General features: G+C 39.2%; 1 protein-coding gene and 1 long non-coding RNA gene across 4 annotated transcripts in view; one reads left to right on the top strand and one right to left on the bottom strand.

The window, feature by feature from the left end:
* The window catches only part of LOC139036194 (uncharacterized), a 192,251-nt gene extending 180,884 nt beyond the window's left edge, over positions 1-11,367 (bottom strand). For both annotated transcript variants that reach the window (XR_011488908.1, XR_011488907.1), the window contains exon 1: positions 10,845-11,367. This is a non-coding gene — a long non-coding RNA (uncharacterized lncRNA). The remainder of the gene's footprint in view (positions 1-10,844) is intronic.
* GLCCI1 (glucocorticoid induced 1) overlaps positions 10,341-25,420 on the top strand; it is a 115,834-nt gene continuing 100,754 nt past the window's right edge. For both annotated transcript variants that reach the window (XM_070471109.1, XM_020888198.2), the window contains exon 1: positions 10,341-10,880. In XM_070471109.1, coding sequence (XP_070327210.1) covers positions 10,430-10,880 — 451 coding nt within the window. In that variant the 5' untranslated portion in view covers positions 10,341-10,429. The remainder of the gene's footprint in view (positions 10,881-25,420) is intronic.

Below are 25,420 nucleotides of genomic sequence, written 5' to 3'. Positions count from 1 at the left end.
GGTTAGAGTTGGGGAAGGAAGGAGAGTGGAAAAAAAAAAAATCAAGAATGTTGCCTGGGTAGTCTTGCATAGAGTAACTGAGTGGATGGTGATACCATGTACTGAAGTGGGGAAAAAATAAAGATACGGAGGGGAGGAAAGGGATATAGAAATTTAGAGTTTTAGTTCTATTTTAGATACATTAATTTCATATATTCATGGAGACTTGACATGTCATACAGGCAAATGAATACCTGAAAACAGAATTTGGAGGAAATGTCTACACTGTGGAGATAAATTTGGGAGTTTGTTACCATTTTAGAGTATTTAAAGCTATGGGAAGGACACAGATTACCAAGAAGGTGAGTTCATAGAGAAGAAAGCAGAGAATGGAGCCCAGTTTTTAGAGGTCACTAGAGGAGGAAAAATCCCAGAAGGTCATTGAACAGCAGTGGTTAGAGAAGTAGGAGACAGATCAGCCGACAGAAGCAATTTTTTAAAAAAGAAGTTGAACCTGACCAACAGTATTGAAAACTGCTAAAAGTTGGAGTAGAAGGCTAAGGTTCAAGGAACACCCATTGGGCCTAGCATTATGGAGGCTGCTGACAACACTGATTAGCAGTTTCTACTAGCAAGGCGGGAGTGGAAGTCTGAGTCGTGTAGACCAAAGAGCAAATCCGAGTTAACTTGCCGACATCTTTCTCAAGAACGGTTATTGTGAAGGAATCAGAGAATTAGTACTATAGATGGAGAGGGACAGCATAAGAATATATATATATATTTAAATTTTGGAATAGAGCATATTCATACATAGTAGATGGAGTGAAATGGCAACCCACTCCAGTATTCTTGCCTGGAAAATTTCATGGACAGAGCAGCCTGGCAGGCTGCAGTCATGGGGTTGCAAAGAGCTGGACCCGACTGGGCACACATGCATACATATTCAGGATAATCAGGAATCTGATGATTTACAAGAGGAAGGGAATTACTGAAGAAATGAAGCCCCTAAGAAGGAAAGAGGGGAAGGGATTTAAATCACAAGTAGAGGAATGGGTTTTGATAGGAAAATATCACTTGTAAAAGAAAGGAAGGAGAGATGCGTCTGGTCCAAGTGCCAAAAGATTTGTAGATTTGATGGTAGAAATATACTGGAGTTGTATTAGGGGTAGGCAGGTGTGGGGATGGTTATAGAAGGTTGACAAATCATTATGGGAAAATGAACAGACTCTCAGTCTCTCTCTCTCAGGTCACCTGTTCTCATTTCTATTTTCTGCAAGTCACTTCATTGTTTTCTTTCAGAAGGCAGGTTTCCTCCGCTTCTCCATCTCTGTGAAAGAAGATGGCCACCCCATGCACAAGTTTCTGTGATCACCCAGATCATGAGCTTAATAGGACCACTCAGTTCATGCCCTTAATAGAATAACATTGTATTTCTTAATTCCAAATTTCCAGGGGGGGAAATTTGATTGGTCCAGCTATGGTCAGTTATCGAACTCAGGTCAAGCCAACCAACCATGGTCAGAAGAACAAGGTCACTCTGTACAAACACAGCTGTCAGGCCTAAGCCCTCTGTGTGTTGGGGGAGGACTAGTTCTTAGAGAAGGGGTTGTGAGCTCCCAGATCCCCAGAGGCATCTGACAAACATCCTCTGAGACCCCAAACTCTTAATTAAGAAGTGCTTCCTAGCTTTACTTTCTTTGGTTTATTTGTTTACATATCCTCCTCCACGAATGCACAATTTCCCCAAATTTTGTCCTTAATCCTCTTTTTCTTTACTGCTATACTTTTTTCCCTTGCCAACTTCATCTGTGTCCATGGCTTCAACTACAAAATGTGCATGGATAACCTCTCCCCGACCCCAAACCAAACCTCTGCTCTTCTCAACTATCATTTAAAAACTGTCTTTAAAAACTCTCAGATATTCTTTCTTGCCCCCCCCTTGTATCGATATGAGATGATGATGATTTTAGCTAAACTAGTTACAGTAATCATTTCATAACATAGGCAAGTCGAGTCTTGATGCTGTACCCCTTAAACTTATACAGTGCTGTATGTCAATTACATCTCAATAAAACAAAGGAAAAAACTGTCTCCCCATGAATATCCTCTGGTTCCCTTATTTATAACTGAACTCATTATTTTTCCCAACCCTACCCCTTCTCTTGGCTCCCTGTTCCTATTAAAGCCACCATTATCCTCATAGGCATCCAAGCCTGAAACTTTAGAGCTGTCTGACCTCCTACTTTCAAGGTCCATCAGCTGAGAAGGAGTATCACTTGCACCTTTGCCCCCTCTGCATGTCCCCTCTCACTTCCCTAACTCTTGTTACCTAAACTTCCATGGACTCTTCTCAAAGTCTACTATCATCTTCCAGTTTGCAGTCTCCATCCAAGTTGTAGATCTTGCATTAATCTTCATAAAGCCCAGCTTCTTTCATGTCTGCCTCCCCCCCACCCCCAATTCAAGAATCTTCAACAGCTCCCTGCAAACTCAGTAAAGTGCAACCTCCATGACATGTCATGACATGTCATCAACAGACCAAGCCTTATCTTCCATCAGTTGAGGCAGGCTGCTCAATCAACTCCTAACAGAGCATCCTCTGTTTTTCTCATGACAAGACTTTACACTCTTTCCTGAAGGCTTTCCTCAAAAGTGATCTTTCCCTCCCATTACTTCAATTTGCTTTATCTGCATATCTCCTATGGAAGCCATGCTAGTTTAGACATGGTTTCTCCTTTATCTGTACAAATATCTTTTCGCCTCTGACAGATTTCAATTTACCAAAGTGTGAGAACAGGTGCAACCCTCACAGAGTATAACAACAGTGTCTTACTTTGAAGGTATTTAATAAGTTACTTGATGAGGAGTTACTAAGGCCTGATGCTAGTATTATTGCTATTAAATCCTCATATAGGCTTATTAAATATGTTAATGTGAACCTTTTCAACAGGGTACTGGGGAGGCCACTGGAAATTGTGTGTTACAAAAAAATTTTAAATAATTTAAAAAATTTCTCTAGTCAAGCACTGCTGATGAATTGATGGCACTTTAACAACAGTCATTCAACACACTTATGTGGTAAAAAGTAAACTTCAGCCACATAGGAGGAAATTAATCGATGACAAATTTTAAATACTCTAAACTCTCATTAAAAAAATAGTACTGTGATAATCAAGTACAGTCTCTTCATAGGATCACAACTGCTCTCATATATTGTTGACACTGTGTTTGGAACTAAAACAAATGAAATGTCACAGCAAAGAGAGGATATTCCCAGTTTCCTGGTCCAAAAGTCTTTACTTAGCCTCTGAATGTTCTGGATTTGTAGAATATAATCTCTTAGTTAAATGATAAAATCCTACTTATGTATACCAGCTTAGGGGATGTGCCCCTGGCCTCATAGTTAGTGACAGGAATTGCTGTGAAGATGAAAGCTGAAAAACTGGTGGCCCTCATCCTTACTTTCTACCCAGGTAATAATAATTGCATCCTTTACTCTTTTGATATTTACCAGTTAAAAAAGAAAATATCCCTGATTTTTATTGCTTCTTCTGAACTTTTTAAAACCAAAGCATAAGGGAAAATCCCTTGACATTAGTCTTAGCAAGGATTTTATGGATATGACACCCAAAGCACGGCAACAAAAACAAAATAAACAAGTGAAAGTACATCAAACTAGAAGGCGTTCTACACAGCACAAGAAATAATCAACAAAATGAAAAGTCAACCTGTATCATGGGAGAAATATTTGCAAATAACATATTTCAATGGGGGTTAATACTGCAAACATATAAGCAACTCATATGAAAGCAAAAAAAGAAAGAAAGAAAAACACAACGAAAAATCCACTTAACAATGGGCAAAGGATCTGAGTAGAGATTTTTCCTAAAGAAGATATTCAAATGGTCAACAGGTACATGAAAAGGTGTTCAACATCACTAATCAGAGAAATGCAAATTAAAACCACACTGAGTTACCAGCTCGCTGTAAAACGGGTATTATCAAAAAGACAAGCAATAATAAGTACTGAGGAGGATATAAAGACAGGAACCCTTGTGCACTGTTGATGGGCCTGTAAATTGATGCAGCCACTACTTAAATCATTACAAGTTACTAAAAACCTTAAAAATAGAACCACCATACGATCCAGCAATCCCACGCCTGGGTATATAGCTGAAGGAAATGAAATCAATCTCTCCAAGAGATAGGTGTACTTCCATGTTTGCACTATTTACAACAGCCAAGATACGAAAACAACCTAAGTGTCCATCAATGAATGAATGGATAATAAATGTGATATATATACACAAAGGAGTATTATACAGTCATAAAAAGAATGAAATTCTGCCATTTGTGACCATACAGATGAATCTTGAAGGCGTTATAAGTGAAGTAAGTCAGATGGAGAAAGACAAATACTATATGATCTCACTTATATGTGGAATCTAGAAAAAAATCCAAACTCGTATAAATAGAGAACAGGGGCAGGGGCTGGAGGGTGGGGGCAAAGAGTGAAGATGGTCAAAGGTACAAACTTCCAGGTATAAGATGAATACATTCTGGAGATATAATGTGAGGTATAGTGGTTATTTTTAACAATACTAAATTGAATATTTAAAGGTTGCTAAGAGAGTAGATTTTTAAAGTTCTCATCATAAAAAAGTTTGTAACTATGTGAGGTGATGGATGCGTTAACTAACCCTATGATGTTATTTTCCACTAAGTATCTGTAGCAAATCATTACACACCTTAAACTTACAAAATCTTTTATGTCAATTACATCTCAATAAAGCGAGGGGAAAAAGAAACAAAGTAAGATGATTATTATTTTCATGAAATGTTCCTTTCTGCTTAATTAAATATATGTATTTTTCAGTTCCCTCACTCAGGCCTCTTTTTTTTTTTTTTTTTTTAAATTTTTATTAGTTGGAGGCTAATTACTTTACATCATTACAGTAGTTTTTGTTATACATTGATATGAATTAGCCATGGATTTACATGTATTCCCCATCCCAGTCCCCCCTCCCACCTCCCTCTCCACCCGATCCCTCTGGGTCTTCCCAGTGCACCAGGCCCGAGCACTTGTCTCATGTACCCAACCTGAGCTGGTTGTCGTGTTACAAAAATTTATAATACAATTTTAATTGTTCTCTGTAACATACACCTTGATTTCAGAGTTAACACAGTCTTCCATACATCTGGGAAGTCACTTTCTGTTCATATAGGGTTATCGTTCCCAATTTTAAAGTCCTAATATTGATTAGTAAACAAATGGTACTGTTATCATTCTCGTCTCTTCATAGCGATCACAATGCTCCATATTTGATACCATTCGTTAGAACTAAATCAAATGAATTCTTAATGGCAATGAGAATATTCCATGTTTATGTCCAAAAGCTTCACTCAGCCCATGTGTTCTGGATTTGTGATTACATGTCTTGCTAATATAAAATCCTCTATGTAACATTGGGGTGATGTGGCTCTTTATGTACTGGATTTCTTTGTGAGATAAGCTGAAAACTGGTGTGCTCGTTACATTATAGCAGTTTACTTGATTTTCCGTTTTTTTATAAAAGAAATTCCACTATGTTTTCATTGTCTTCTACTGAATTTGATAACCAACAGTGTGAAAGATCCCTTTGTACATAGCCTCTTCAGGATTTATTGGTAGACATTTTCCGAATAGCAGCAACAACAAATAACAGTGCGAAATAATGGAAGCGTTCTACACAGCACAAAAATAATCAACAAAATGAAAGTCAAGTGCATGGAGAAATAAAATTAACAACAGGTAATTTTGCAATCTATACAACTCATAACAAGCAAAAAAGAAAGAAAGAAAAAAACACGAAAAATCCATTAACAAAAAGGAACTATAAGATTTCTAAGAGTATATTCATAAGAAAACAAAAGGTCCATACATCAGAAAACAATTAAAAACACTGATGAAAGAAATTACAAAAGACACAATAATAGTATGAGAGAAAAGACAATTTCCATGTTCATGGGATTGAGCAGAATACAATATTGTACAAAACCTGAATAAACACCAAATAATCACAATAGATTCAAGTGCAATGAATCAATCTCCAGGCCTCTTGAGAATAACTACTCCCAATAGAGAGAGAGAACTAATTACATATCAGCAGATGTCATTCTCTAACTGATCCTCAACTGTCCTCTGTCAATTTCAGTTGGTTATTTTTTTCTGCAGATTTCAGCTGCCTTTTCTCCATTACCAATTTCATTCTCCATTTTCAACATCAGATAAGCCTACAAGAGCCATGAGGACTAACATTTTTTACTTTGCCTTTATAACGATCATAATACAAGATACGCTTTCCTTTTGAATGCTGGCCCCAATGTGAGTATCTGCATATATTAGAGAAGCCACATGCAACATTTTTCTACCCTGTGGCTATGCCTCTACAACAGTGATACACATACACTTGTTATTGTCAATTTTGTTTTCTGATGAAAGGTGCAATTTGGTCTTTGGACGAAGCACTGATTAAAATTTGCAACTCTTAAAAACACTGAGCAAATATTGTCTACCAGGTACCAAGCACTACTATGGAGATTCAGTAATAATAAAACTGATAAAAAGTCTTGCCTTCATGGCACCTGTATTCTACATGGACAGAATAGAAAATAATTATAATATACAACGTGTGGATGGTGATAGGTGCTCTGGGAAAGAAGTACGGACCATCTCGGGGGTGCTTGCAATTTTCAAAGGAGTTTTCAGAAAAGCTTTCATTGTGAAGGGGATGACATCTGAGTAGAGACCTGGGGGAACTGAGGGAGCAAACTATGTGGGTAACTGGGGCAAGAACTCCTCAGGCAGACAGAACACCTAGTGCAAAGGCGCACGCAGGCTGTCACAAGCAGTAAGGAGTTTTACTGTAAGCATCTGCCAGGGACAAAAATTCAGGCAAGGCTCTTTTTGTTGTTGCTATAAAGAATCCACCTACAAGAGAGTTTAATCAGCTTAAGCTGAACATCAGTGCAGATCTGTTTAGTGTTTTCTCTCAGCCATGACCTCATTTCTAATGCTGACAGCCTGGACTGCCTCTTACATTTGGTTGGGCCTTGGATGCACAGCCCGGCAAATGTGGATGAAACCAGAAGAGGGGGGTTTTGGTAGCTCGGTAGGCCCGATGGTTCTCTCATTCTCTTTTCACATGGGACTGCATATTAATCAGACATAGCCAATGATTCCAAGTTTTAATGTAACCTAATGGGTAATACAGCCCACTACCATATATGAATCAAGAAGTAAGTGTTAACAGAGTTCTACCTCAGATAAGCTAATGGTGAGATCTTGTTCCACAAATAACTAAGACACAGGTTACTAAGGACAAAGGTGTTTCCCCTGCCACCTGATTATGCTTTCAGTGGTGTCTCCTTCCAGGCAGGACAACACAGAAAAGAGGTTGTTATCAATATTAACATATACAGAATTTACAGGGATTGTTTATACTTACATTCAACAAACAGATAATCCATACTGGGTGTATGCATTCCATACCTAGCACAGTGTGATAACAACCATGCTCTTCTAGCCGAGAAATTCACACTTCCTTCTAAGGGGTTTCCAATTTACTGGGGAGTATGTTTTCCTAAAACTTAAATTTATACCCATGGAGCCCACTCCCATCTTCACTAAGAAGAAAATACTATTAAGACCTTAACAAGTGGACATTTGAAAGCAGATACTGGGTTTAGTTTATTTTAGGCCAACTTTCATTTGTTTAGAGACTCAATTCCTTACACATGAAGATCAGTATTTATTTCATGAGAAGAAAGGTTTAAGAGACGACCAAGGTATCTTTAGTAGAGAGGTGACTGAACATCCAAATAGGTCATGATGACTTGATGACTTATCAGCAACTAAAAATAGTATTTTAAAATCATACTAGTTCTCTTTGTGTGTCATTTAGCTTTGTTTTGGATATTTAAGTTGGTATGATAGTTTTGAACAAATACAGATAGCCTTTAAAAGGTATGTTGTTTTAGATCCAAATCAAGTATTGATTGGAAAAGACCCTGAGGCTGGGAAAGGTTGAGGGCAGGAGGATTAGGGGACAACCAAGGATGAGATGGTTGGATGGCATCACCGACTCTATGGACATGAGTTTGAGCAAACTCTGGGAGTTGGTGATGGACAGGGAAGCCGGGCGTGCTGCAGTCCATGGGGTCGCAAAGAGTTGGACATGACTGAGCGACTGAACTGAACTGAAGTATTGATCATTACAACTGTGGCTTGGTATAAATTTAGAATTATTGTAATCTAAAGCGTTGAGCTTGTTTCCAGAGACAACATTTCTATAATGAAACCATGCTATAATCAAATCAACAACTTGGATATTTACCAGCAATTTTTAAAAATCTTTATTTATTTTAATCTGTCAATTTTTGTTCTTGACATTCCAAAAGAGTCATCAGAAAGAAGCCATTTATCATTCTTTTTCCTCATGAAGGAATGCAATTTCCTAGTGAATGAGGAAATCTTTTATTTTAGATGGAAAAAATACTACAGTAGGTCAATTATACTAAATTTGAAAGAGTAAAATTTTTACTGTATTCATAATTAATATATTATTCTGGAAAGCAAACGTATGTGAACACAGTGGGGATAATAATAGTATCTATGTTGTGGATTATAGAAGGATTGAAGGAGTTAGCACATAAACAGTCTTAGAACAATGGCCGAAACATGAAATGTTCAATAAATGTTCACTAATATTCTAGTATGTGATAAAGTGAGGAACTATCACTAGTCTTAATAGGTGTAATTCTTGCATTTTTACAGAAAAAGTGGGTTTCATCCACTTTTTACAGAACTGGGTATGCTTTCTTTTCTGAGGACACAAGGAAGCTGAGAATGATGGCCCCTCTAAGTGAAATTGATTCCTGCATTTAGTGCCTAAAATCAGAGGAAGCTTGTCACTGTGGGCAGACACCAAGAGTAGACCAATCTGACCCGCCAGCCATGCTTTTCTTATTCCATGGAAACTAAGGGAGGTTATCTGATGTAGACCCATCAATCAATTGTTCCTGCTTAAGATTTAAGCAGGAACAATTTAGGGGTAAACTTAGGTTCCTGGTAGTCATCTAAAATCTTTGTATCCCTTCAGTTTCACTGCAGAATAAAAACGAAATTTACCACAGTGTATTGTTACATCAAGTCTGGTACTTATTTCTCCCAAGAGGGCATCTGCTTCTGGGAAAGACAACAGGGTACCCTCCATTAATGTACTTAATTCCTTGTTAACTCTTGCAATTCCGAGTTATTATCTTAGAACATAAGATTTGACTAACTCTTTTAGGTTAACTGTAAAAGTATCCACTCAGTGTTCACTCCAACTCCCACACGTTGCTTCTGATGGCCCGAAGTTCTTTTAATTAGTCTGCTCGCCACAAAACCTCAGATTACTAAAGTTAAAGAAAGGGATGGATTCTTCTAAAACATCCCACTATCAGAACAGGTGTACTTGCAAAGTCAAGTTTGTCTGATGTATCCTCTGTCTCACATTGTACAATCGGCCCGGGATGGTGGAGCTCTCGTAACCTGCTTCCTCGGGTGTACGCGTGTCTGTGGGTGTTGGGGCAGGACACGTACGGACCCACTCTCCCGAGGCAGCCCAATCAAAGTCCCCCTCTCACCTCAAAGGCTGTCAACTCTCACGCCCCTCCTTGCGCGCACAGCCCCCCTCCTCCTTCTTCCACCCCTTCATGTCCCGCCTCCAGAGTAGGACACCCACTTTCATTGGCAGTTGCTCCTTTCACTCCTACACTGAAACCAATCACTAGAGCGCTGGTGGAGAAGGACGGAGCCAATAGGAATGCTCGTTGCCGCAGCTGCCGGTGCCGAGCGCCGGGAGGCGGTGCCGGGGGCGGGGTACGGGCTAGGGGGTTAGTTGCCATTTGGAGTGAGGAGCGGGCAGAAGCAGCGGCGGCGGCGTTTGCGGTGGCGCGGCTCCTCGGAGAGTCGGGCACCTCGAGGCCCCTTTCCCCCTACCCGGGTCCCTAGAAGCAGGGGTCCAGGCCCTCTTTGCAGCTACCGATCTCTCCTGCGCGTGCAGTCCTGCGAGTCGGCGTGATCCGGCCGGTTGCCCCTCTTCCCTGTCAGCGCGATGCCCGGGGCGGCGGCGGCGGCGGCGGCTTCGGGCTCCTTGCGGCCCCGGCCGTGACCGCCACAGCGAGCCCGCCCGGGCGGTTGGGGCCGTGGGACGTTTGTTTTCGCAGCTTTCCCCTCCCCCCTCGCCGAGGCGGCGGGGGTGCGCGTTGGGAAGGGGGAGCCGGGAGACTCCTCCCCCTCCCCGGTCCCCCCGCCCCTCCCCCTTACACACTCGCACGCACTATCGCGCCGGCTCCCACACGCTCGCGCGCCTCCAGCTCCGCGCCTCGGTGTCGGCCGGCGTCGTCCCGGGCCCGCGGAGCCACCATGTCCACTGCCGCCTCCTCTTCCAGTTCCTCTCAGACCCCTCATCCCCCGCCGCAGAGGATGCGGCGCAGCGCCGCGGGTTCCCCGCCCGCCGCCCCAGCCACCGGCAGCGGGAACGGTGCAGGCGGCGGCGGCGGTGTGGGCTGCGCCCCAGCTGCGGGAGCCGGCCGGCTGCTGCAGCCCATCCGCGCCACGGTGCCCTACCAACTCCTGCGGGGCAGCCAGCACAGTCCCACGCGCCCGCCCGCCGCCGCCGCCGCCGCCTCGCTGGGCAGCCTCCCGGGGCCCGGCGCGGCCCGCGGCCCCAGCCCGCCCAGCCCGACGCCGCCGCCGGCCGCGGCCCCAACCGAGCAGGCGCCGCGGGCCAAGGGCCGCTCAAGACGGTCCCCCGAGAGCCACCGGAGGAGCAACTCACCTGAGCGACGGAGCCCCGGCTCGCCCGTCTGCAGAGGTAGCGAGCCCAACCCTTCCGTCCTCTCGGGCTGCGTCTCCCTTCCCCGACGGTGCCCTCCGTGGAAACTTCAGCCTCTCCGGGCTTCTCTTTGCTAGTGCATTATCGAAGGTGTGAAAGTGGCTTTGGGAACCTCACCCCCCTGCGGTCGCTGCGGGGCTCGGAGGAGCGGACTGCAGAGCAACTTTTATTTGACCCTTCTGCCGCCCCTTCAGCTTTTATCTACCATCACACGCCTGCCTCGAAAGGTTTTTCAGTTTAAGAGCTGATTAGCTCGCTCCTGTGTTTGCTGTTTGTAGTGGGGGAAGGAAGAGCTGGGCGAAACACTTAAAAAAAAAACACGCACACCAACTCGGGCAGCAGATAAGGTGGTGGTTGTAATCTCTACAGTCTCTTTGTGCTTTCCTACAAAGTTCCCATAATGTGTCTGTGCCTACCGGGGTAATTTTTTTCTTTTTTGGAGGGGTGGAGGCACTAGTTATGATGTAAGGATATCCTGTTGGGTGTGTAGAGGGGACAGTTTTGGATGTGCAATTGAAGTGTATAGTGTTTGGGTTTTTTTTTTTTTTTTTTTTTGGTCTTCTTTTCTCTACTTTATATAGTCATATGCATCCGGGCAGTACTCAGTACTGCACTGAGAACAGTTTATGCCCAACTCAAGACTTGCATGGTAAATTTCTAAGGACCTATTTGTGGAGTGTGCTCACTTTTTCCCTTCCATTTGTAAGTACACTTAACAGTTTAGTTGAGCTGTTAAAGGATCTCGAGTTTCTTTTCTGTTAGTTGTCAAAGGCAGTGGAGACCTGGTGGATGCTGTCGGCTTCCCTTAATGTTTTGTGGTTTGGTGTGGTTTGGTTTATCTCTAGGGACATCATAGTGCATGATCTAGTTGAGTCCTGGGGGAGAAGAGGGAGCTAAGCCAAAACAGGGATGTAAAACTCATAAGGGAGAGGGGAGTAGTAGCTCATGTGATTAGATACCCGGGTAAGGGCTACAGATGCTGCTGCTGCTGCTGCTTCTGCATTGTGGAGAGAACCTATCATACCGGTAACAGTGGAAAAATCTCTGCTTGGGAGGAAAACATTGTGGAGCTCTGTATGGTGTTTTATATGGTATGTGGAATTTTTTTAATGGAGTTTCCTCGATGAGGGTCTTAGACCTGGAGAAAGTGATTGTGTTAAGATAGACTGCAGTTTGGGTGTTTTTGTTTTAATATTTCGGACCTGTAATTTGCATGTTGCTAAGGCCCTTGTTTTCAGACCACTTGATGGTGAAGCCAGGGTAGGATGTAGTGCAGTGGTATGTGTACGGGAGCACCAAGAAACACATCCTGTAATCTGTATGCACCAGAAGGAATTTGCTCCCCTACTCCTCCCCCAGGTCAAGCCAGCTGCAGAAACTGACATCCTCCAGCAAATCCTGAATGAATGAATGAAAACAACGTGATCGCCCTAATAATGACCACAACTGAACACACATCTTTGGCTGTATTTCATAGAAAAGGCCACCATTTTCTAACAGATTAATGCCATATGCGACTCCCTTGCTCATTTTCTAGAACGGTATGAAATGAAAGGTAACAGAATGAAAAGAAGGCGGCAGTTACAGACATTTTTGAGTGATTTAGTTTCAACAGTACAGGCATTGGGTTTGGGGTCTTTCTTTTAAGGACTTAATATGAGAGTCATAGAATAAGCAGTGCAGAAAGATTCTATCTAGAGGGTTTTGTGGACATAGTAAGAGTAGTTTCAGCAATTGCTGCAATAATATGATGGCCATCTAGTACCTCCTCCCCTTTTGCTGATAACCACTAACATCTTAAAATATACAACTTGCTTTTTCTGCATCTTTCAAAAGTCTTAATTGCTTAGGAATTACAAGGTCCATCATCAAGTAGTTTTAATAAAATTTGTGGCCAGACTTAACCTGTCCTCTTTGTTGTAGTACGGCACATCTGAGTTTAATGCAATTTTAACACAGTCATGATGAAAACACTTCTCTAAGTGTGGTTGTGCAGGAGACAGATTTGCATCATCAGAGAGCTTGTACAGAGACTAGAAGAGGCCTTTCTGTTGTTTTTAACATCAAGTGTTTGTCATTTTTTTACATTGAAGTGATTTGGAATGTAGGCTCTTCTGCCCCCAGTTCCCTGATGATATTACCTTTATGTTACTTCTCCACATCCTGCCTTGCTCCTCTCTACTCAAGTTAAAACTATAGAGCTCATCTTTGCTGTTTACTTTGCTATTTAAAATTCATACTATGAACAGTGGAACAATTTTTTCAAACGATTATCTACTCAGTTTCTTTTGAATTCTGCACGGTTCTGACTTGAGTGGATTTTAGCCTCCACAGGTCAAGGCTCCTCCCGCTGCTGCTGCCGCTGCAGACACTGACATCACTATACTGCATGAATGGAAAACAACAGCATGCTCCCTTTCTTGCTTTCCACCTCCTTCCCTTTCTGCACACTCCTGTGTGTGTGTGTGTGTGTGTTTATTATGTTGCATTTAAAACTACAGTTAAAAATGTTAAATTAGGTAGCTAGTGGCTCAGGGGTAGGTATTTAGAATAGAGGCATATTGTTTACAAAAAGCTTCAAGTGCTCTGAGCATTTGGACTAGAGGTGACATAACAGCATTCGGTATTTTTTTATCTGGACTGGTGGTTATGGAAGAAAATACAGAAGCTGTAAACAGTTTTCTTTGTAGTTGTTTTACCAAGAAGTTATCAAACAACATGATTTGTAAACATGTTAGATCATTATTATCTCCCTCTGAAACATTCTTGATTTGCATTTATAGGGTTAAGTCTCGAGTAATAAATAATAATCAGATTATTTCACAAGGCTGAGAAAAAGCTGAATTATGTAAATAGGTACAATTTTAATATGATAGATTTATAAAGTTTAGCAAGAAGATGTTAATTTTCTTTGTTTTGTAGCAAAGTTTTAGATAATTTAAATGGCTATGATAATAGAAGATACATAAATCTCCAAACACCTTGCTCTCTACAGAGATCATCGAGTTTTATAAATTGAAACTATCTTGTTTATGCATATGGATCATATTTTTGTTTGCATTTTTAAAAATTTTATTTTGCATTTTTAAAACTTCAAAGTTTGTTATTTATATTCTTTACTTCTGCCATTAGCAAAATGTCACCCTCCCCCTTGTTTAGTTCTGAAGGGTCTTGAAGTGGTGAATGACAAGCTACTGAATGCATCCTCAGGCTCCCTGTGATGTGTTTGTAATAGATGTAAAATCATAAAGTATTATGCATATAGTTATTTTTTTTGTAATGGTAATATGTAAGTCTACCTTTGAGATAAATAGAACAACTCAAATGAGAATATAACAGGATGTTAGTGTTAAAATTAATGATCTTAGCAATCACGTGTAACAGTGAAAAGAAAATAGAATAAATTTGCTTTATTCTGAAAACGTCATAAAGCAAAACCTATGGGCTCGAAAACAGAACAAATACAGTTTTACTGTTCAAGACAGTAAGTAGCGGTTGCACGTTCTTTTGTGGTTTTCTGTAAGGATTGAGCATTGAGATGAATTATAAATTCTAAAAGAGATAAAGACAATTGCGTTAGAGCACTCTGGATGTAGAATACCACTTATTTTTAAGGGTATCAAACCTAATAACAAAAACATGGAAGAGCTTATAATTTTATATATTTCCTGCTATGGAAAACAGCATGTGTTAATTCCTGATTTAACATAATAGATTTATTTAGGCCTAATAGTCTAACAGATTATTAACTCTAGAGTGAAATTTGCTAAGAATTTTTCATGAGTGTCTTGAGAGCTTTATTGTTTTATACGTTAAGAAGTTATTCTATTTAAAAGAGAATACAAAGCCAACCAACATATAATCCCGAATGACTGCCTTCAGAGTGTGTGTGTGTGTGTGTGTGTGTGTGTGTGTGTGTGTTTTAATCACTCAGTTTGCTTTCAGTTTTTATCTTTTCATTAAATTTCCTCTCTTGAGTCGTTTTTAGTGCTGTACTCAGTTTGTAGAATTCCAGCATTTTAAATTACATTTTCCCCCCATTTTAAAGATATTCAGACATTCTCTTATTATAAAGTTACTTCTCAGGCTAATGTTCTTGAAAATTATGGTCCCCCACTCCTGTGCCCCCCACTTTTAAAATGTTTTCCTAGAGTGCTTAGAGTTACTTGTTTGAAAACTTTCTTATACCAGACTAAAAAATATACTGACAGTTAAAGCTTTGACTTTTTTCCCTAAAGAGACAGCTTTCAAATACCGATTTTGGGGGAAGATTTTCAGCTTTTGAGAACTACACTGAGTATCAGCAGCATTCATTAATTTTTCCCATTAACTATGGTACATAAAACTTCTACCTCAGTGGGTCAATAGCAAAATGGATATAAGTGAATTTATAGAAGTTTTTTATTCTTAAACATTTTCATGCTCAAAGATTACATTCCTCTCAAATAACTATTATTCTAAGTATATTGAATATTGTATACACCTAGTGTTATAAATGTGCCTTGATCAGTCTAACTGTATGTAAAGTTGTGTACACATATATTTAGCTAAAAATTACTTCATTATTTACTTTTTACAGAAGGACATTTCACTCACCACAGTGTATGTTTCCTCAAATATTTAATGCAAATTAGGATTTATACATTGGGGAAATGTTGAAGGGTGATGGTATCCTTTTTTATTTGTGCTAATGCAGACTAAATGTGAAGAAGAAAATAAAGGAGTAATTGGGCTCCATGGCAGTGAATAACAATAGAAATAAAGGGCAATGTTCAATGAATGGCTAGTAGGAGAGGATTTTTCTTAAATCTGAAATTTAAAACATTGCTAAAAGCCCATTTTATCAAAGCTTTCATGTAGCTAATAATCTGCCAAGATGTATCTACTGATGACTTTGTTATTCTTAATTTTAGTTTAGTCTTTTCTCCAGAGTTTAAATCCCCAGACATCACCCTGATAGGATTTTCCGTAGCACCTGTCTGGGGTTTGTGCCTGCTGCTGTTGTTTTTTGTCTTTAATATATAATTTTGTTCTCTTATTAAATGTCTAAGAGACCAAATCACTGGTGCTGTTTCTGTCCTGTATTCTTTTTTAACAAGAAGTAAAGCTTATCTCATAATTGTCTCTAACTGGGTTTGCTTAAAGTAGGTGGAAGACAGAGAGCACACTATCATCTATGATGTAAAAAACTTGAGAAGCTGATGGAAGAGTCAGAAGCCATCTTGCTTTCCCTTTCTACCCCTCATCTGAATCCCTGGGACTGACTATGACTTCATCACTCATCCGGCTTATTCTGGAAGAACAAGATTTGTGCTTATTCTGCAAAAAAAAAAAAACCCAAAAACAAAAACCAAACATATATATATATATATAATGGATTTATAGTAACTGAAGAAAATAGGATTATTCTCAACTATGAACAAATTGTGGAAAAACCATTCTTCTAGTATTTCATTTTTGTAGGAGCAAGCGTGGCAGATACCTTTAAGCAGTGGTGTTTACTGCAGGTAAATGTTACTGTGGCAGCTGGCAGGACGAGGCAAGCTCACGGATACCTCAGTCTTGCATGCTTAGTTGCTCAGTCGTGTCTGGCTCTTCGTGACCCCATGGACTGTGGCCCTCCAGGCTCCTCTGTCCGAGGGATTCCCCAGGCAAGAATACTGGAGTGGGTTGCCATTTCCTCCTCCAGGGGATCTTCCCAACCCAGGGATTGAACCCACATCTCTGGCGTGTCCTGCATTGCAGGCGGATTCTTTGCCACTGAGCTACCCGGGAAGCCCCAAATACCTCAGTAACCTCACCAATATTATGTTGTATATCTCTAAAGATGTGGGTAGAAAGGAAGAAAACATGTGAGTGCTTAAGGCAATATATACTTTCATTCATCAAGAAAGTGAATTTGAAATCTGTCTTTTGATTTTAGATACGGTGTTCACTCTACAGGATTATCCTGTTGCTCCTAATTGAAAGGAGACTCTGATACTGGTCATCAGCTGTGATTTCTGAGCTGTAAAAATTACTAATGAATAGGTTTTTCTATTGCTTCCGCAGCACTGTTAACACTGCTGGAGTATGTTTTGACATTTTCAGAATGTCTAAAAATGTAAGACCTAGGTTAGTGAATGTAACTGAAATAGAATATGGTTGGATTGGTCGTATCTCTCTGTCACACAAAAGCCTGAGAATGTGTGTGTGAGTACGATTGTATGTGTGAGAGAAGGAGAGTGTAGGTGACGGTGTGTGTAGTGAGAAGTATTTCCCCCCATGATTATTAAAAGTTAGTTATATGTGGTGATAAACTGGTGAATGTTTCAGGAATCACTAAGCAGAGATTCTGGTCTCAGGTGATAGTCCCAGCAACTGGTGCTGGATTAATTTAGCCCCTCACCCCTAAGAAGCTAATAATTATCCCTGCAATTAGTGGGTTTGAACTCTGCATGTTTGTAACTTAATGAAATGCCACTATGGTGCACTTTAATGATGGCTCACCAAAAATAAGGATGAGTTAAACTTGTGAGACTCATTATTGTGTGGGAAGACTGGTGTCCAAAATTGTCTTCCAAGATATTAGAATTAAGAAACTCACTAAACTTCTGGATGTGTTTCATAACAAGAATGCAAAAACTGCTACAGCTTGCTGCCTAGTGTCACTGAAGATCAAGTATCTATCTCCTGCTGACAGTAATAGCCCCTTATTTAGCCAGTATGGCCACAGGGAGAACTTCTGCTAATAGTTCACATAGCTAACTTTTAGATTACTAAAATATTAACTATTTGGTGAAACAAATGCTTTCTAAAATCATTATACAATTGTTTTCTTAAGCAGAACAAACAAAACCTCAATGAACTCTTTGTGGCTTAATTAATTTTGTTAATACCTATGATATTCCTAATAAAATGATTGCTATAGATACTATTGAATATAAGATTGAATGAGCAGGGCCTATTACTGATTCTATAAACTTGCTTTGGGAAGTGTCTTTTTTTCTGATAAATGTAGAATGAAACAGTATGTGGCCACATTTATTCCTTTATAGAATAACCTGGCTTTTTTCTCTTATCAAGTTAAAGATAAAAAAATTATCTTCCAAATGGTTCCATAAAAGAACCTTAGAAACAAAAAGGTATGCTGAAAAATAACTAGTATTTGAAGTCAAGAGACTTGGGTTATTTATCCACTTCTAACATTTGACTTATAAGTCCCTAAATCTTTATCTTATTTTCTCTATCTTTAAAATGAGATGGGTGGGCTTTTTAAGAGTTCAGTTGGGTAAGGAAAAGAGTCTCCTATGGAAGGAAAAGTAAGTTTATTAAATTAGATGATTCTTTTGAATTTTTAAATCTAGTTTTACTGAGGTATAGCTGACAAACTTGTATATGTTTTAAGGTATACAGTTTGATAATATGGTGTACATTTACAAAGTGAAGTGATTACCATAATCAAGGTATATCCATTACCTCACATAGCTACCTTTTTTTTCCATGTGGGATGAGAACACTTAAGATCTGTTCTTAGCAAATTCCAAGTATACAATACAGTATTACTGACTACAGTCACCATCTGTACGTTAGGTTCCCAGAACTTACCTGTCTTATAACTTAAAGTTTGTGCCCTTCCAGCAACTTTCCCCACCTGTCAGTCCATCATTCTACTCTCTCCTTCGGTGAATTACTTTTTAAGATTACTCACATAAGAGAGATCATCATCATTTTTTTTTCCTGTGTATTTGTTTTTCTGTGTCTGGCTTATTTCACTTAGAAAAATATCCTCCAAGTTCATCTATGTTGTTGCCAATGGCAGGATTTCCTTTTTAAAAGACTGTATAATATTCCATTGTGTGTGTGTGTGTGTGTGTGTATACACATACATATATGTATATATTTTCTTTATCTGTTCCCCCATGAGTGAACACATAGGTTCTCCATATCTTAGTTATTGTAGATAATGCTGCGTTGAATATGGGAGTGCAGGTATCTTTTCAAGATACTGATGTTATTTCCTATAAGTATATACTCAGAAGTGAGATTGCTAGATTATATGTTCTATTTTTAAGTTTTTGAGGAACCTTCATACTGTTTCCCATTCCCACCAATTTACATTCTCACCGATGGTGTTCAAGGGTTCTCTTTTCTCCACATCCTCACCAACATGTGTTATTTTGACAGTAGCCATTCTACCAAGTGTGAGATGGTGTCTCATTGTGGTTTTAATTTGCGTGTCTCTGGTTAGTGATGTCTGAGCACCTTTTCATGTACCCTCATTAGCTGTTTATATGTCATCTTTGGAAAATGTCTACTTAGCTCCTTTGTCTATTATTTAATGAGCTCATTTGTGTTTTCTGCTGTTGAGCTACATGAATTGCATATATATATATATTTGGATATAGCAAATGTATATATCCAAAATACTAGGCCCTTATCAGATGTATGGTTTGCAGGTATTTTTTTCTCTGCCATAACTTGTCTTTTCGTTTTGTTAATTGTTTCCTTTGCTGTGCAGAAGCTTTGTAGTTGCTTGTTTATTTTTGCTTTCATTGTTTGTGCTTTTGGTGTTATATCCAAAATGTCATTGTCAAGACTGAACTTTTGCTCTATGTTTTCTTCTAGGAGTTTGACAGTTCCAGGTCTTATATTTAAGTCTTTAATCCATTTCAAGTTAATTTTGTGCATGGTATAAGGTAGGCTTCAGTTTCCCTCTTTTGCACGTGGACATCCAGTTTTCCTAGGACCATGTATAGAGAGACTATCCTTTTCTCATTTATATTCTTGGTACCTCTGTCAAAGATTAGTTGACCATATATGCATGGATTTTTATATCTAGGCCCTCTGTGTCATTGGTCTGATGTGAAGAGCCAGTTCATGGGAAAAGACCCTGATGCTGGGAAAGGTTGAGGGCATAAGAAGGGGGTGACAAAGGATGAGATGGTTGGAGGGCATCACTGACCCAATGGACATGGGTTTGAGCAAACTCTGGGAGGTGGTGAAGGACAGGGAAGCCTGGCGTGCTGCAGTCCATGGGGTTACAAAGAGTCGGACATGACTTAACGACTGAACAACAACAAATAGGTGTGGATTTATTTATCTGGGCCCTCTGTTCCATTGGTTTATGTGTCTGTTTGTATGCCAGTACCATACTGTTTCCATTGCTATAGCATTGTATAAACTAGATGATTCTTCGTAAAATTAGTTACGTATTGAGCAAGTAGTCTTAACCAGAACTCAGTGTAGAATACTTTTATAATACTTTTACAATCTCTCTTCATAGATAACTTTTATAATCTCGCTTCTCTCTTGGGAGGTTAAGTAATTTGCCCCGGGTCAGGTGGCATGCACAGGAGGCCCACAGGGCCGTGTAACTCTGTTAAGTCCTGACTTCAGGTTAGCTGGGAGTTGCTTTTGGAACCCAGTTAGTTATGGGACAGGAAAACATGCACAATGGGTAATCCCATTGCTTATATAGTTAAGACACAGAAAGGCCAAAAATAGTTTTGACAGGGGGGTTGGGTGAAGAGAAAGCTAAATGGGACTAAACTCTAGGGTCCACATAACTTAAAATAGCTGCAAGTATTCCCAGTGATTCAGGCCTCAGATATGTATATAAGAATGCCATAGCACTTCAGAGCTTTATTATGTCATTAGTAGGCCTTTCCCTTGGTCTGTAAAATATACTTTAAGACAGAATTTAGATTTCATGAGAAATCTCAAAATCTGGGTAGAATGAGTCTTTTGTATTTTCATACTTGATAATGTAACCTTTGCACTTGTAATAAAGCATCATAAGGTTCCATTCAAGCATAACACTGATTTTAACTTGCACCGTTCTTTGACAGCTCGGCAGCATTCAAAATAGTATATTTCATTCTCATGGCAAAGTAAGGTGTGCTGTCTTCTCAGTTTATGCCTGCTTGGGCTCTTTTCCTTTTCCTTGGTTTGCTGATGTGATGTAGAAAGATATTTCAATCTCCAGCTTAACAGCTTCTTTCCGGATGTTGTGACATTTTTCAGTGTCACTTGTGCTTACTGTACGCTCTCTTTGATAGTGTGGAATATGGATCCTTCATAAGTAACATGAGACATGGCATTTTTATTGTTGTTCTGATACTGAAAGTGTTTTTAGAGTCTAGGTGATGAAGTTTCTCATGACATTTCTTCTGTAATTAGTTTTCTAGTTAAATACATCAGTTTATAAGTTGGATTAGTGAAGTAATCTTTGTATCTTAGAAAATAATAAAAAAACTTACAGAGCTCAGTTGCTTAGTTACCTTTAAAAACTGTTGGCTGTGCTCATGTAACCTGTGAAATGATCTTTCCATAAACGTGTACAAAAGATCACAGTAAAATAGAGATTTTTCTCTATATTGTCTGGTAATCTGTAAACAAATTATGATAGTTTTGAGTTTTCTCTGACAGTGTCGTTTTCTTTCTACTAAAGGGTTTTTGAAGGTACTCTGAAAAGAATCAACTGTCCTTTTCCTGTTTAAAGTCAGGTTATTTCATTTAAGTGTCTAATACTTACTAAGCAGGGATTAGCAAATACTGCTAAATGCAGTTTCATTAGTGTTGTAAAATTAGGGAGATAGACTGTGCTCAGAAATAATGCTTTTGGGGGAAAAGCTAAAATATGCAGCAGTATTTTGATCAGAGAGCTTAAAAAAAAACCTTATTTTAAAATTCTGGTCATTCTTTACATATCTAAGTGACCTATTATTGAAAGACACCTGGTCAGTTGATCGCATTTGTTTACTCTTTGTCTGTTTGGTTAAAATACAAAAAGAATGAGTACAGCTTTAATTTCAGTGATAACTGTTCATTCAAGAAATTTTTATTTTCAGGTGTTGCAGTAGCTGTTGATAGTATGTTGATGGGTAAAACTAGTGGATTTTCTCTCTCTTTCACACAATGAATATTTATTGAGTCTCTACTATGTCTGAAGAGCTCTGTTTAACCCTTAAAGAATACATATTCTAGGTGCAGTTGGGGTATTCACATTTATATTTCTCAACAAACTCAGGTCATTTAAAATCTGCCAAGAATATGACCCACTGTTTTCTCCGAGCTTTGAACTTCAGATATGAATTATTATGTTCCTATGCTTCTCTTTCAAGATTAGGTTGAGCTTATTGGTATTCTTTTTTGAATACTGAATACTTAATTATATGTGTTTTTCCTTTACTAGATGAAGCTTAGGAGAGCATCATCTTGTGGCTTCTCTAATATATCTAGGTCTAAGCTGTATTGCTGCCTAGACATATTAAAATATTCTGCTAAAGTTTGGCCTAGCCTTGTGGAATTAACATGAAATCAGCTTCTGAAGCTGTTCTACTTGGAGAAACTTAAAAAACCATCATGCCAAAAACTGTGGACATATTCAATTAAAAATTTAAATGTTTTCAGATCTGTCATAAAGATCATGATTACACTAAGCTCCAAGTAGGAGAATGTGAATTACATATTAATTTGTGCTTTGTTATAATGTAAAAATTTTAAAGTATAGAGCAGATTTTTGGGTGGTTATTTGCTTAAGAGAATATCCAATTTATGTGCAAGTAAAATTATTCAATTTACCAAAGTGTTATTTACACAAACTTTTTAGGAAGTCAGTTACACAAGATTGAGGTTCATCTGAGGTTGTAAAAATATATTACTGAATAGTGTAATTTCTCATTGCTACATAAAATGTTCTACTGACATTTAGCAGAATTACTATCCTAAGAAGTTATACATGAACATGAATAGATCTCTCCATTCCCTTTCTAGTGTGAGTATTAAAATTATAAGAAATTTTGTATTCAGATAACCCCTAAAAGGGAAAGAATTCATATGCACTAATGATTCTGTTTCTCACTTTTTTCTGTGGAAAGGTATGCTTTTAAATTCAATAAATATTCCACGGTTTTTTACTGGATTATTTTGTCCTTATTAAAGAAAGTTATTATTTGAATTATAATTTCCTACCAAACCTTTCCTAACCAGTTTCATGGAGAAAATATTTCTTCCTTCATGAAAAACTTTCACCAAACCATCTACTGTTATTAATGTCAAGAGGACAAGGCAATAAGTCAGCGTAATTAGACTAGAAATATGATTAACACTGTGGATTATGATCTTTATAATTGTATATTCCTATAGTCTGACTTAAGGATTAAGGAATTAATTGCTCACCTACATATCCACTGTTAACTAAGACGCACCTACTGTATAGCAAAGGGAACACTGCTCAACGCTCTACAAAGGCCTGTGCGGGAAAAGAATCTAAAGAAGAGTGGACATGCATATGTGTCTAACAGACTCATTTAGCTATACACCTGAGCTAACAGAACACTGTAAACCAACCTCACCCCAATAGAAATTTAAAAACAAACAAACATTCACAGGAAGTTGAAAGGACAATACAGAGAAGTGCCGTGTAGCCTTCATCCACTTTTCCTTTAATGACTGTGTCTTACAGAATTACAGTATGGCATCAAATCAGGATTTCTGTATTGGTGTGCCTGACACTGTGTGTGTGTGTCAGTCTTAGCACGTGTGCAGCAGATCTGTGTGACCACCAGGATGGTCAGGATGCAGACCCGCTCTGTCACAGACGTCAGATGCCACGGAGAGCCCCCTCTTGTGCTGCCCCTTGTAGTCGCCCCGCTCCTCCCCGACTCCTGCCAACCACCAGTCTGTCCTCATCTGGATGGTTTTGCCATTTTGAGAACGTTAGATAAAAGGAATCACACCCTATGTGGCCTTTTGAGCCTGGCTCTTTTTCACTCAACATAATGCCACTGACATATATCAAAGTTGTTGAGAGTACTGATAGTCTGTTCCCCTTTATTGCCAAGCAAAATTCCAAGATCCACGGATGTACCACAGTTTCTTTAACCCATCACTTATTGGAGTACATTGTGGTTAAGTTTGGGGCTATTACAAATAAAAATCTGTTCCATAAAATGTTAGAAAAATTTGTGTACAGATTTTTTTTAAAAAAGAAGTTAATTGGTCACCTAATCCGATTATACCTGAAGCCTGCACAGTGTCCATTAGTGCGATGTGTACGTATGTATTTGAGAGAGAGGATGCTGAGAGCTCACAGTCCTTCCGCAGCAGCCGCTGGGTCATCACTGGCTCCTGACACCTTTGCCAGGCAGAGTAGAAGCTCATGGTCCTCTTCTCATAATGCTGTAAGTGATGTTAATGTACTGAATGGTAGTGACTTATACCAAGTGTTAGTTACTTAGAGCTCTATGTTACTTGCCTCATGTAAGATAAAACCAGTGGACATCTAACTAGATGAGAATTCTGCACATCTTCCTTGTGGTTATAGAGAAATTTACTATTTCTAACACAATTATATTTCCTTCTGGAGGCATGTCTTAAAAGCTGAATTCTTTGTAGTATTTACTTCAGGACTCTTGGTTAAAAATGAATTTGTTGGATGGGTTTCTAGATACAGACTGATCAGCTTAAATATAAATTCCCCTTTCTGAGTCAACATAATTTGGAATGACAGTTCAGTTATCTGTAGTTTAATTTTCTTAACAAGTGAATGATAATTTCCTCTGCTGGAATTGGCTTTGTGATTTTTGAGCAGAAGATTATGTTGGTATTTAAATTGAGAGTTGAAACAAGCCTTGAAAGGTGTAGTTATTGCATTTCCACTAATTGGAATGGGTATTCTTAAAGGTGGTAACTATATAGCAAATTAAAACAGACATGATGCTTACATCCTGCAAGTTTACCTATCCAAATATTTAAAAATGTCATTATAATTGTCCTTGGATGTTTTGCTCATGCCCTTTACCTCCTTGCTGATTTTGTTACCATCTATATATAAAGTTTTCACTTAAAGTATACTCCACCTATGTTTCACATAGTAGAATATATCATACTTCCTTATGTAACATGCTTTGAAAAGGTGGCCTAGTGTATATTTCTATGCTGACAGAAAAGCAGTGATTTATTACTGCATTTTACTGTGTAATTTCAAACTTAGGTAATTATCCCCATGTGGTAAGATAGTATTAGAAGCACCATTATCACTGTGTGTGCGTCAGTTGCCCAGTCGTGTCTGACTCTTTGCCATCCTGTGGACTGTAGCCCACCAGGCTCCTCTGTCCATGGAAGTTCTCTAGAGAAGGACACTGGAGTAGGTAGCCATTTCCTTCTCCAGGGGATCCTCCTGACACAGGTATCAAACCTGGCTCTCCTGCACTGCAGGTAGACTCTTTACCATCTGAGCCACCAATTTAAACTCAGAGATTTGGTACAGAAAGAGAGCTGAATAGTTTCTTGTATTTGTTTACTGGCAGTATGAAACACAGCAGCCTTGGTTAAGACTTTCAGACCCAGAGCATCATTGGATTGGGTTCTTAACTTCCTTACAGCACAGTTATTAGCTTCTCCTCCTCCCTCATTTATCCCATTCTATGTCTTATCCCATCTCCCATCTCCGTAGAATTATGTCCTGAATCTGGTAGCTTCTTTCCATCACCTCATGGCTTCATTACTGCTTAATGCTTTGCTAGAACGGCTGC

Source organism: Odocoileus virginianus, chromosome 1 (assembly GCF_023699985.2).
Source record: "Odocoileus virginianus isolate 20LAN1187 ecotype Illinois chromosome 1, Ovbor_1.2, whole genome shotgun sequence".
In the NCBI taxonomy this organism is placed as follows: domain Eukaryota; kingdom Metazoa; phylum Chordata; class Mammalia; order Artiodactyla; family Cervidae; genus Odocoileus; species Odocoileus virginianus.
Note: the sequence above shows the minus strand (reverse complement) of the source record. Positions and strands in the feature narration are given on the sequence as shown.